General features: G+C 43.5%; 1 protein-coding gene across 2 annotated transcripts in view; it reads right to left on the reverse strand.

Moving 5' to 3' along the window:
• Positions 1-13550, reverse strand: part of FARP2 (FERM, ARH/RhoGEF and pleckstrin domain protein 2) — a 1696743-nt gene that overhangs the window by 653590 nt on the left and 1029603 nt on the right. For both annotated transcript variants that reach the window (XM_078665691.1, XM_078665692.1), the window contains exon 13: positions 3131-3371. In XM_078665691.1, the coding sequence (XP_078521817.1) occupies positions 3131-3371 (241 nt within the window). The remainder of the gene's footprint in view (positions 1-3130; positions 3372-13550) is intronic.

Consider the following 13550-nt stretch of genomic DNA (forward strand, 5'->3'; position numbering starts at 1 on the left):
ACATACTGAGAAGGTGCACTACCTGGAACGCGTGCCTGTCACTGCCAGCCTTTTGCTTATGTACATGAGAAACAAGCATTGGAAATGCCAATGGGTCTGGCTTATGCATACACTGTAAAGCCAGACCTACAAGCCCTTTAAGGTTAAGGGCTCTCCTCCTCCCACCTGTGTTACTGCCAGAGAAAAACACCATAATTATCTAGTTGTTTAAGACACTTTAATAGCATTGCAATGTCGTGCGTGCCCCTGAGTGTTCAACCTCAGGCAGTTGGACAAATAAACACAATGATCAGAGTTGTGTTGAGGGCAAGCACATTTTAAGTGGAAGCACAAAACTTCTGCTTAATGGAAACATGTCCTCATGCCTCCCAACTTGTGGGCAAAGCCAAAGCTCCTCTCTAGTGATGCTCACATAATTGTCTGGTAACAGCTTCGCTGTCAAGCCAGACCATAACAACCAGTAGACTAACCAACATTTGTATATTTTTGACACAATTCTCCTTCATCATTTTTTTTAACATTTTCATTTTGTTTGCATTTTCCCTAACCTCTACCTTCACTGATTATAAACCATAAAAACATGTCTTGTTTAAAGGCACCATTCCACATTCTCAGCTCGACCAGTCATCAATTTTCCAATGACCCAACAAGTTAACTACTGAATCTTTATGCTCTTGTAAAAGTCCACTGTGCATGCAACGTCTGGGAGTTCAACATTGAATCAGTTGCCACTGGTCTGTGGCTTCTACGTATCAGTGATACCATTCTCTCCAAACCACCACCTATCACCAGATTTTGCTAGGCGCTAGCAAGTTCAGTTATAGCCATAGTCTAATATCCCTTTAAAACCAGCTTTACTAAAAATACAACATGAATTTGTGTGTTTTCCATAAAGGCACTATAATTATTGGATAGAATTGAAAATACTTCTAGGATACATTTCGAATATATGTATCAATATATCACAATTAAATCTGACATTGGACTAATATCTTCTTCTAAACTCAATAGCAATCAGGAGGATGTTAAGTATATCAATTATGATTATCGATGAAACGCACATTTTTAAAACTCTAAGCCATCTGGTGGTCTCTATAAAAAAAATGATAGTTGCTAGCACAAAAAAATCGTGCCGACAGACCTGGCATCTTGAGATCTGCTTGGACTCAATTCTTGTGAATTGGTGCACTGTCAATAGTTTGCATAGGATGTGAAAAATCCTTCTTCACTTATATAAGAAGGTAAGGAGAATTACATGCTATCTTCTTAAAATCTTAGAATGGCAAGGCAATATTTCTTAACTGTCCTTTGAGGAAAAGTGACCATATTTACACTTGTATTGTTTGTCTGCCCCAACATCTGCTACAGTGCAGCAACTACTACTGTTGTAGGTCAGACTCTGCCTCCAACAGGCATGAAACCTGCTCAAATGCACAATGGAGATTACAGCAAAAATAAAGCAAAATGGTAATAGCTAGGTGTGTCGTGCAGAGTAGCCTCAATACGGACGATAAGAAAAGAGTAATAAGGAAATATATTTTAAAGAGGACCAGGGAATTCCTCTTATGATACTTTCCAGGTATTCGGCGGATGTATAATGAGCATATCACAGATAGAAACTAAAAAGTCTTTAGAAGAGAATAAGAACTTCCTCAACGATTAAGCCAAACTCAATTCAGCTTGACCCGTGCTAGATTTGTTCCTAAAACATAAAGAATTATCTGCTCAATCTAAAACTGGCTCAGAATGTCAAAGAACTGATAAAATAGGACACAGAGGGAAGAAGACCTTTCACAATCATATGCCACTTAATGTTAAGTCAAAATCAAAAAGTAAACATGCCAAACTATTCATCTTACCAGTAAAGAGTAGAAAGGCTTCATAATAAGTGCTAAATACTCTAAGCTTAGGAGAATGAAGTCATTTGGCACTTCACAGACGATGTTGCGTTAATGCCTGTCCATCCTACACAGACCACATTAAATAGAATTACTTTCTTGTAGGAATCATGCAGTAACCCAACTATATTCTAAAGACCCCATTCTCTCCTGTGTGCAGCACAATAGGCAGAAACACCCATCCATGTATTTGATATTGTGATGGCTGCCAAGTAAACCAGTCTGAAATACTTATCCAAGGTCGACCTGAGCCTTGTCCTTTTGCTCACCCTGGGCCAAATTCTTCAGGTTGTTCTGAAAGTCAAAACTGAAGCTCTCACCAGAAGCCTGGGCAAAGGGATTGCTAAAGAAGAGGTTTACATCCAAAGGTGTCCCGGTTTCTGAGTCCCAGGAGTCGGTGTCGGTGCTGCTGGAGTCTTCAGTGGTGGTGGGAGGATAGCTGAGCTGCTCCAACTGGTCAATGATATCGGTGAACTGGATAGCAGAGCTGGATTCTGAGCGCACAGAGTATGCTGGGAAGTTGACCATGGAGCTGCCCTCTGAGTGATTGCCTGAGCTTGGAATGTGCAAAGAAGGGACACCATTGAGTGGCAAGTTGTTGAGGGAGCTACTCTCTGAGCGGTTGTTCATCAAGGAGCTGCTCTCAGAAGGGCTGAGGAGGCAGTGCATTAGACTGGCTTGTGCTTTCACTTCAAACAAGTCGGAGGTATCTGAGGGGTGAGCATTCCCGTTGAAATCACTCCTTTCCAAAAATTCTAAATCACACACCGGATTCATAGGATTTTCATGAGAATAATAATGCCGGGGACTTCCTACCACAGGGCCAGAACTCTGCAGAGGTGCATTTTGGTTTGACATAGGTGCCATCTCCCAAAACTCCCTGTGCAAATCTTGTCCCTCTGGGTTTACATCACTATAACTATAGGAAAAGGCCTCGGACCCACCACCAAAAAAGGACATTTCAGTAGGATCATCATCTATAAATTCCTCATTAAGTTGTAACTGAGAAGTTGTAAGTGTGAAAGGTGGCATTCCCTGAGGTTGGTTGCTATAACATTTATTATCTGCATTAGATGCCACCGATGGAATGTCACCCTCGACCCCATCATCACTCGTCTTTCTACTCATCACTGGAATCTCTACGCTGCTTTTAACTACATCTAAACCATGACTACTCGCTACACTTTGATAAGCAGGGCTGCAGTTTTGTACAGTGCTGCAAGACACGACACCTTGGAATGACTGGATTACAGGTGATCCCGGCAATTCCATCAGCTTCCTGCTAGTTCCCTCTTCTGGTGCTGGAACCAATACACTCCAATCAGTTGGGCTCCTTGAAGTGGGTGATCGAGGGTCCAGCAGATTGAGATCAGGAAAAAGAGGCGGGTTGACATCCGCTGTGGAAGAGGGCTGCAAGGCCTGGAGGGAGGAGAGGGGCACAGGCAGTATCACCCCCTCATTAAACGAGAGATTCTGTGAAAAGAAGAAAGAAAAGAGAACTTTTATCAGGGGAATAATTATGTACAGATGCAAGCTCTATGCTCATGACAGAATGGGATCCTTGAGGCCCACAATCATGCCAGGAGCTCAATTGTCTCTGGACTAACACAACAAAAGCTAATGAGAAGAACCTGGTCATTGTTAACTTTGTTAATGCATAGAGAGCTTGACCTGCTGCTAATTATTTAAGAATGTTATCCAAATTATTTTGGAATGTTGAGAATAATTAAGGAGGAGCATATGTCCAATGTAAATTGTTATTTATTCATGTGATGAATGTCTTGTTTTTCATGATTAGTACATATGCAGTATAATACAATTGATTTTCAGTTCTTGTTTTTCTGTGACTGATATCTTCAGATGTTCTTTATAGTCTTAAAAGCAGAAATGGATAGGTTACTTACCTTCAACAAAACATTTCCTGATTTAGTATGCTCCTTCCCACAAGTCCTTGTACTGGAGATATCTTCAAGTGGTAGACTGCGGTAGGATTTGTTTAAGTAATTCATATGGTAGAATTAAGTAGACCACTGCAGGTCTAACTGTGGATCCATCGTACGTTACAGAGGAAGTAAAATAGTGGCCTCATAAAGGTCACACCGCACAAGTGCGGCCAATTACTGTAATGTTCCAAGCGCCACAAAGCCCAGACAAAAGAATGAAGCTGAGATCATGGGAAAGAACAAGGCAAAACACGATAGAGGGCTGTACTCAAACCTAGAAGATAGGTAGTAGGGTCATGAGGAATCTGAAGGAAGAGAATTAAACAGCAAAGCCTTACTCAATGTCAGTCAGAAGTAATGTGCTCTTTTAATGGTCAACACTTACTTCAGCTAAAAACATTCTATAGCAGTATTCCCAAAAGTAGGAGAGGTCTACCAGACTGATCCTCACTTCTGGCATCTGAATCCAGTGCTTGTTGAACCTGTGAAGACCAGAATGCTGCCGGACAAATGTCACACTCGGGGCTAAAATCACTTTCTGATCTAACTCCTGACACATTTTAATACACAGTAGGACCCTTCAAGTATTATGTGACTGCTTCATTATCACTTTAAAGATAACTCTGTCAGCCAGTCTTGTTTATTCAGTCAATTGGATTTTCCATTTTAAGAGCTGAATTTTTGGTTTTAACACGAAGATAGGGGTTCTGGCATCCAGCATGTAAAGCAATGATTCGCAAATCGCCCAGGCTGGTTGAAGGGTGTAAGCATTCCTTGGGCCGCTTGGCATCTATGACCCTGTACCATGCTTGCATCTTGTGTCGGTGTAATCAGAACACGTGTCTTCGTAACATAAGGCAGTGAAGTAACGAAACTTGAGGGGGCCCCATCTCCAAAGTACATGGAGGGGGACCCCTCTCTTGCCCACCACTTAGCATTTCGCTGAGGGGTCCCCCTGGAGCTCAGGGGCCCCTCCCACCATGGGGGCTTATGTTACGCTACTGACATAAGCGACTAGAGCAATGACTTTTACATTGACTAATTTTAGGGCTCAGGCTATCGTTCGAGTTCACGCATGCAGCAACATTAAAAAAATGGAAAGCTGTAGATAACATACACTTCAAATGTCTCTTAAAGGTGGAATGTACAGATTCTTATAGAGCTAGATTAAAATTGTCATTTTTGTGAAGAAGGAAGCCCAACAGTCCAAACGGATTTCAGAGCCATTTAGGACTGCTAGATGGACATCTATTTCCAACGAGAATCAGTTTGTATCATCACAGTCCATCGCTAATTTATGTGCACTTTCGACTGTCACACATGGCACTTTTCAAATTTCTGACAACGGATTTATCTGCACGGACTACTTCTGCTACTTTCTATATACCATTGCAATACACTGTCTTCCTGTGGGGGCACTAGTCTTACTATTATTAGAGGACACAATATTCTTTCAACAAAGGACCTTCTAGGCAACTGCTGGTCTGGATCATGTTTCTACCTAAAGAGGAATACAAATAATAAAACATGGACTGCTGGACTGCCTATACAAAAAGAGTAAATATTATCCTGTAGACAATATAGAACTGAAATTGCATAGTATACTTCAGCTAACTAATACACTTGCAAGAATATGCAACTTGTTGCTACTTAATAATTGTACCACCCAGTAAAGGAACTGGTTCTATACCTTTAAGGCCAGAATGAATATAAATGGCTGAAATACCTACATGAACATTTCTAAAGTGATCTTTGCTTCCCAACAAGCTTTGGTCTCTTGCAGGCTGACCAGTTGGTGCCGTTTCCCCAACAGTTTTTTTGCTTTGATCCTTTCTGCCTAGTGTCTTTTGTTTGTTAACATTTTTATTTACTGCCAGGTCGCCATCCTCCCTCCACCCCACAAGCCTTTTTTGACTATTTGGGGTAGTCTGTGCTTAGGACCCCAAATCTTTTTGTCCACATATGGTATCCACACCAAATTTGCGCCCTTTTTTAAAACATCCTGAGAATTCTAAAGGTACCCAGGGTTTGTGAATTTATCTGGGGGGGGGGGGGGGGGGGGGGGGGAACTGAGAATTTAGTCAAACTACAGAAATTCTTGGGGGGGGGGGGGGAGTGCGGCAGAAGAAAGTGTCTGTTTATTCCCCTGCAAATGGCATCGATGAAGGGTTTGCAGTGCTAAAAATCATGATCTTTCGAGATTTCAAGAACAGGCAGACTTGTCAAAAACCGAATTTTTCAACACAATTTTGGCATTTTACTGGGACATTGCCCATTTTTCCTATTGTTTGTGCTTTTAACCTTCTTCCAGTTAGTGGTAGAACTAGGTGTGAAACCAATGGTGAATCCTGGAAAGCTATACATTTCTGAAAAGAAGACAAACTTCAGAATTCAGCAAGAGTCATTTGTGTAAATCCTTCAAGATTTCCCTATAGAAGGTATCAGCTGAAATTAAAAAAAATATTGAAATTGAGTTGAAAAAAACAAGGCCCATGTGCCTGCATTTTCACAGTACATTCTTCTAACTATGGAAGAAGTTTGAAAGCAATATATCATTACTTCTGGTGGAGCCTTCTGGTTACGAAGATGTATAGGGCTTGCGGGTCCATCAAGAACCTGAGGTACCCAAAGCCAATAACTGAGTTGCACCCTGCAATGGTTTTTCATAGTGTACCAGGTATTGAGTGAAAAACCGGTATCAAGGAAACCTATATATTTCCAACAAGGGAACAAGATTTGGAATTTAGAAGCAGTGGTTATTTGCACATCTCTGAATTTGTAGGCACCCATAATAGAAAGTGAATAAGAGGGCATTTTCAGAAAGACTTATTTTTTACACACTGTCTTACATTTGGAAGGCAGAAACGCAGAGAAAGACAATTGGTAATAACACTTGTTGTACTATTCTGTGTTCCCCTAAGTCTCCCAATAAAAAAGGTACCTCACTTGTGTGGGTAGGCTTAGTGACTGTGACAGGAAACGGCCCAAAATGCAACGTGGATACCAAACTTTTTCCACTGAAAACTGAACCATTTTTTGCAATGTGCCAAGCTATGGATGTTGGGCCCAAGCTCAGCCGGCATCTATGGAAACCTAGCAAATCTGTGCATTTTTGAAAACTAAACCCCCAGGGGAATCCCGGGTGGGCTGACTTGTGTGACTCATCAGGTTCTATTACCTAGAATCCCTTGCAAACCTCATAATTTGTCTAAAAACAGATTTTCCTTACATTTCTGTGATGGAAAGTTGTGGAATCTGCAGGGAGCCACAAACTTCCATTCACATGGTATTCCCACAAGTCTCCAGATAAAAATGGTACCTCACTTAAGTGGGTAGGCTTAGTATCTGCAGCAGGAAATGGCTCAAAACATTATGGACACATCAAAATGATCTATCACAAAATGACCTGGTTTTGTACAGGGGTCACCTGCGTTTTTTGTCTCGGGCTCAACTTCCACTGAGGGAAACCTACTACACCCAGATAGTTCTGAAAACTAGACACCTGGGTGAGTCCAGGGAGGTGTGGCTTGTCTGGATCCCTCAAAGTTGTATTACCCAGAATCCCCTGCAAACCTTACATTTAGCTAAAAAAAGCACTTTTTGGGAAAGTTGTGGGATCATCAGGCCAGCATAAATGTCCTACCACCCAGCCCCCAGGTCTCCTGACAACAATGCTACATCAATTGTGTGGGTGGGCCAAGTGACCGCAACAGGGAGGGCCCCAAAATTTCCTGTGGAGGCATCAAAATTATCGCTCACAAAAGGACCTATTTTTGCAAGAGGGTCACCTGCGTTTTTGGTCCCGGGCCCAGCGGCCATCTAGGAAACCTACCAAAGCCAGATATTTCTGAAAATTAGACACGTGAGGGAGTTCAAGGAGGTGTGGCTTGGGTAGATCCCCCAACCTTTTCATACCCAGAATCCGCTGCAAACCTCAAATTTAGCTAAAAAGAAAAATCACATTTCCCCAAAATTCCTGTGTGTAAAAGGTGTGGGATCACCGGGCTGACACAAATTTCCTACCATCCAACGTTCTCCCAGGTCTCCCAATAAAAATTATACCTCAGTTGTGTGGGTGCCCAAAACAGAGTCAGCAAAAAAAAGTATTACAAAAATTGAGCTTATCAACACGCTGGGATAGGCCCTCAATTTCTAGATGTTTGTGGCCCTTCTCTGTAGCAGACACTTGACCCACCCACACAAATGAGGTATCATTTTACTTGGGAGACAGGCAATGTGTGCTGGCACAGCGATCCCACATAGCAATGAGAGAAAAATTGAAATTTTTTGCTACATTTGAGCTTTGCAGGGGATTCTGGGAATGAAAATGTAGAGGGATCCACGCAAGCCACACATTCCTGGACTCCCCCAGGTGACTAGTTTTCAGAAATGTCTGGGTTTGGTAGGTTTCCCTAGATGCCCACCGAGCTTGGGACCAAAAACACAAATGACTCCCTTGAAAAAGCAGGCTGTTTTGAGATAAATAATGTTGATGCCTCTACAATAGGTTTTTGGCCCTTCCATGGCAAGTGCACTTCGTCCATTCACACAAGTGGGCTAGCATTTTGTATCAGGAGACCTGAAGGAATGCTGGGTGGTAGGAAATTTGTGCCAACCCAGTGATCCCAAATCTTTCCCACACAAAAATGTGAGTAAAATTAGATTTTTTAAGCTAAATTTGAGGTTTGCAGGGGCTTTTGGGTAAGAATGTGTTGGGGTATCCACGCAAGCCACACCTCCCTGGTCTCCCCTGGGTGTCTTGTTTTCCGAAATGTTTGCATTTGGTAGGTTTCTCAAGATGGCCGCCAATCTGGGGGCCAAAAATGCAGGTGACCACCTTGCAAAACCAGACTGTTTTGTGATTGATCATTTTGATGCCTCCACAATAGATTGTGGGCCCTTCCCTAATGTGGGTACTTGGCAAACCCACACAAGTGGGGTAGCATTTTTATGGGGACACCTGGGGCAATGCTGGGTGGTAGGAAATTTGTGCCGGCCAAGTGATCCCACAACTTTCCCACACATAAATGTGAGGAAAATTAGATTTTGTTCAGCTAAATTTGAGGTTTGTAGAGGAGTCTGGGTAAGAAAATGTTGGTGGATCCACGCAAGCTACACCTCCCCGGACTCCCCAGGGTGTCTAGTTCTCAGAAATGTCTGGGTTTGGTAGGTCTCTCTAGGTGGCCGCCGAACCCAGGACCAAAAACGCAGGTGACCCCCTTGCAAAACCAGGTTGTTTTGTGATAGATAATTTTGATGTATCCACAATAAGTTTTGATACGTTTGCTGTCACGGGGACTAGGCAAAGGCCCAACTGTGTATAAGTACTGGACCATTCAAGTGAGTTAGTATTTTTATCAGGAGACCAGGGGAACACTGTGTGGTAGGAGATTTGTGCCAGCCCGAAGATCCCACAACTTTCCCGAACAGGAATTAGAGGAAAGAATATGTTTTTGTCAATGGATCAAATTTGCATGGAATTTTGGGTAAGTAAACATGGTATGATCCATACAAAACATTCCACATATTATTCCCTTGGTGACCAGTTTCCAAAAAGATGTGAGGGCAGAAGAGGTTTACTACAGAGAGAGTATGCCCTGACGGTAAAAAGCAAAAGGGAACACTAACACATTACTGCACACCCATCCACTAGTCAATCACAGGCCTTCTTGTTGGATTTGGCACGAGGGTAAGTAAATGGTTGATAAAAAAAAAACCTTTATTTACCAATGACTTAAAAATACAATCCACAAAACTAATTGTTAATAATCTAAACATTAGATCAAAGGATTACTGACTAACAGCTCGTGAGCAGTAATGCCACGCCAACACACCAACCGCTTTACAGTCCATTCATAGGCCTTTTTATTGGTCAGACATCGAAAACCATTCAAACTGCCAGCTGCAGGTCCAACACAATACAAAGCTTACATTTACAAACAGCGCCATTCAAGGACCCACCACTCATATGCCAACAGCACTTACACAGTCTGAGGCGCCCAAACAGTCAGTATGAACAACAGTGGACAAGCCACACCCCCTGCCCTCGAGCAACACCGCCCACTCTCCCTGTTCTCTATGTATGCTGCAGCATACAGAGAAAATGACCCGGGTGGGGCGCGGTCTCATCGCAAAGTTGTGATTGGTGGAGGGGAGGGAGGCTGCCTTCCTGATGAAGAGCGCTGCAGGAATTCAAAACGCAGGACGGCGGGAGTCTCGAGACGGTAAGTTTTACTTTTATTTTATATATATTTTTTCCATTAAACCCCTCCCGCCTCCCCCATCCCCTCCGCGACGACCCCATTTCCACCCCCCCCTGCCCGTAATGCCGGCCGCGACCGCCGTCTACATTCTTTTTCCAGGAGAAATAAATTCAGTATATCGTGCACAATAACCCATCAAAGGTTATGATGCCGGAAATATAATTTATTTTTAATTGAAGGCGCTATGCAGCAGGCCACCTCCTGAATAGGCTTAATGCTGCTGCTGGGTATTCTATTGAGCTGCTGATAACATGATGCACAGGCTGTCTTCTCAACTAGAGTGCTGCTCAGAGTACTGCTGCTCAATATGTTCAGATGTGCCAGGGCTCCCTTTGTCTACCTTTCTCCTAGCGGCAACGCTTAATCAGAAAGATGGGGGAAGGGCTTCAGATTTTCAGATTTGTACTCCTTTTCTGTTTTTCGTTTTCGGCGAGTCTTCTACCCCCTTGCTCCCTTTTCTTTCCTGTGCTCCAGTTTCTTTCTTTACTTCTCTCCAGTTCTTGCTGAATTTGTGGTCTTGTTCCCTTCCTCTGTTTGCCCTGACTCTCCTGCGCCAGCATATTTATGCTTTTTCTCAATTTCCAGGATTTTCCTCTTGTCTTGCTCTCTAATTTCTTTCCACTCCCATTCCAGCACTAACTTGCATCTCTCTCCTGCCTTTAACTCTCCTTTCTCCTGCTGCATTTTTATAGACAGCTCATTTGCCGCACAGGTGGTGCATTGTTTTAGCGCTTTGCGCGTCACTGCTGTGGTTTCTAAAAGTTCTAAGTAGCAGGTTTTACTACTGCCCGAGCTAATATACCCAATTTACTGATCCCGCTAAGGTGGCCTTGTCTGAATGCAATCTGGGGAACTACAGAGCAAAGCAGATGTCAGCAGCGAGCGTTGAACTCCCTGAAATTCATTTCCATCGTTTTGGTTTGGGCAGAAAGCGACACAGTTGGAGGTAAAAAGAGCAGATTTCACTCGAGGTTCAAACCGCAGCAATGCAGAAGGGACAGACCACATGCACTCACCGCCTGGAGGGCAGAGAGGATACCTGGAAGGGTAGAAAGCAGAATACCTGGGAAGAAGGGAGACAACACATCTGGAAGGGCCAGGCAGTTCAGTGGCGGGGACAGACAGCAGCACGTTTGGAAGTCAAAGGTCAGAGCGAATGAATGGACAAAAAGCCCAAAACTGCACAGCTAGAGGGGCAGATGGCTGGAAAGAAAGAAAGCATTACACCCAAAGGGCAAAAAGCAGAACATTTGGAGGGCAAGACTCGTCAGCTGGAGGGGCGGGAAACTTAACTACCTTTTTACACCCCTTTTCAAAAAAAGGTTCTCTGGGGGTGAAGCTTTTCTAAAACGAATTCCAGCTTGCTCACATGTGCACCAAAGTTCATTAAATGCTCTTACGCCTCACTAGTTTCAAATTCCACCAGCCGCCACTGTTTAAGTGTAAGGGCATATCTGATTCATCCCACAAGGCACTGATGTAAATATTCAAACAGTGTGCCATCAACCCATAATAAGAGGATTCCGTGGTGACCATAAGGTGCTGACAAGCCAGAAAAAGCAGCATTCCATTAAGGCACGGGTAGAGAGCAAACTCCCACAAATCCAAGGTTAGAAACTAAGGGTGGGTGAACCCATAAGAGCTTCAACTGACTTCCTGCAGTTGGTCCCAGTCCTCTGCTAGACGAAAATTGCAGGGAGCTCATATGAATCTTTATGCTAAGGATCATCCTTATTCATGAAGCTTATAGCCCCTCATGCCAATACTCTCCAGGAAGAAAGGATTGAGTTTAAATCTGTCCCATAAACTGAATCCTTCTATTGGGAACTAGGGAGTATATTTTTAGTTCACTCAGCACCCAAGCCTGTGCAGAATCTGTAATTACAGAGCCAAGTGAGTCAATTATTTAAATAAGAATAGCAGTTAACTTTCCACTTATGTATGAAGGCCACCAGTTGGGCCAAGACCTTCGTAAAATTCTGAGGGTTGGCTTTGAGAAGAAATACTGCCTGTACAAGTGGTATCCATTGCCCATTTTGAAGCAAAGGTCCTTCCTGTGCTCCTTCCAGACAGACAAATGAATGTGGGCGTCCTGAAAATCCCCTGAGCACACCCAGTCGTAGTTCGCCAAAGCTGCCAGTACCTAAGCCTAAGTTAGCATTTTGAACATTTGCAGCAGGATGAACTGGTTTAAAACAGAGATCCAAATAGGCCGAAGGTCCCACAATTTTCCCATTTAAAAAATGTGTGCAAGTAGTATGCCTTGCCCCTTTCAGTAGATGGGATAATCTGTAATGCAGATGGAAGCCTCTCTATCAACCTCAAAAGGTTTTGGAACATTGACTGGGGCAAAGGAGGCAGCGGCAGCTATAAGTACAGCACAGCCATTCTTCCCTTTTGAAATGACCCATGCGGATTAGGTTATATGGGCGATTGGCTGGTAGCGAACAGGAAGCCTTCCACAACCACCATACCACTCCCAGCAATGAGTGGGATTCCAGAAAAGCAGAGATGGGAGGTTGGCCCAATGGTAGGTCACTGGGGCTTGATTGCCTAAGTTGACACTGGTGGAGCGGGCTTTATTCTTCTGCATGAAGTGTTCATCTTTGCCTACCAGCTTCCCGAAGGGAGGAGTGTGCGTTTGAGTCTTCGGTTAAAAGGACTTCATAGATGTGAAAGATTGACATTTTTTTAGAGGCAATAAATCAGTAGAGGATCTGCCCAGTACCTCTAGGATGGATGAAGCAATTCGGCCAAGATGGTGGCCTGCTAGAACTTCCGGAGGACATCGTCCATTGACAGATTAAGCAAGTTCATTCCAACAAAAGAGAGGTTCAGGTCACAGAACTTGAGATAATGATAACTGCCACATGGTCCGACAGGTATTCATGATCCAGATGGTTTTGTCGATGAGGTTGCAGGGCAGTAGCATTTTCTGCCTTGTAGCTCCCACTCCATAGTTGAGCACGGACTGGTACACTACTTGCACAAAGTTCTGGAAAAAGGAGAGACAATGATTATGTCAGAGGTGCAGCGTGTAGAAGGCCAGGATTGGGCTGGTATTAGGCTGCCTCAGGGAGTGGCCACCGTACTGAATAATGAGCTTCCCAAGCATCCCTAGTAACTTTGTATTCTTGTTTATGTGTGCGAAAGTTGCTGTGCCCTTCAAGCAAATTGCTATCGTCATCACAGAATGGGCTGAAATATTCCCAAGCACAAAGCCAGGACAGTCCTGTTGTGATAACTGCTGGATGACCCATGGCATGATGCTGAAATGAGAATGACCCCTGCATGGTGTCGCAGATCTGCACACAGACCTCAGTAACTCAACTGCAGTCTTCACTGGTATCCTGATTTTTATGTGCCATGCACATGACCTCGTTACTCTGTAATGACCATGCACATGCTAGTATGAGTGCCTCTGTATGTTTATTGAATGGTGGGGC

This window comes from Lissotriton helveticus, chromosome 11, assembly GCF_964261635.1.
Source record: "Lissotriton helveticus chromosome 11, aLisHel1.1, whole genome shotgun sequence".
Taxonomy (NCBI): Eukaryota; Metazoa; Chordata; class Amphibia; order Caudata; family Salamandridae; genus Lissotriton; species Lissotriton helveticus.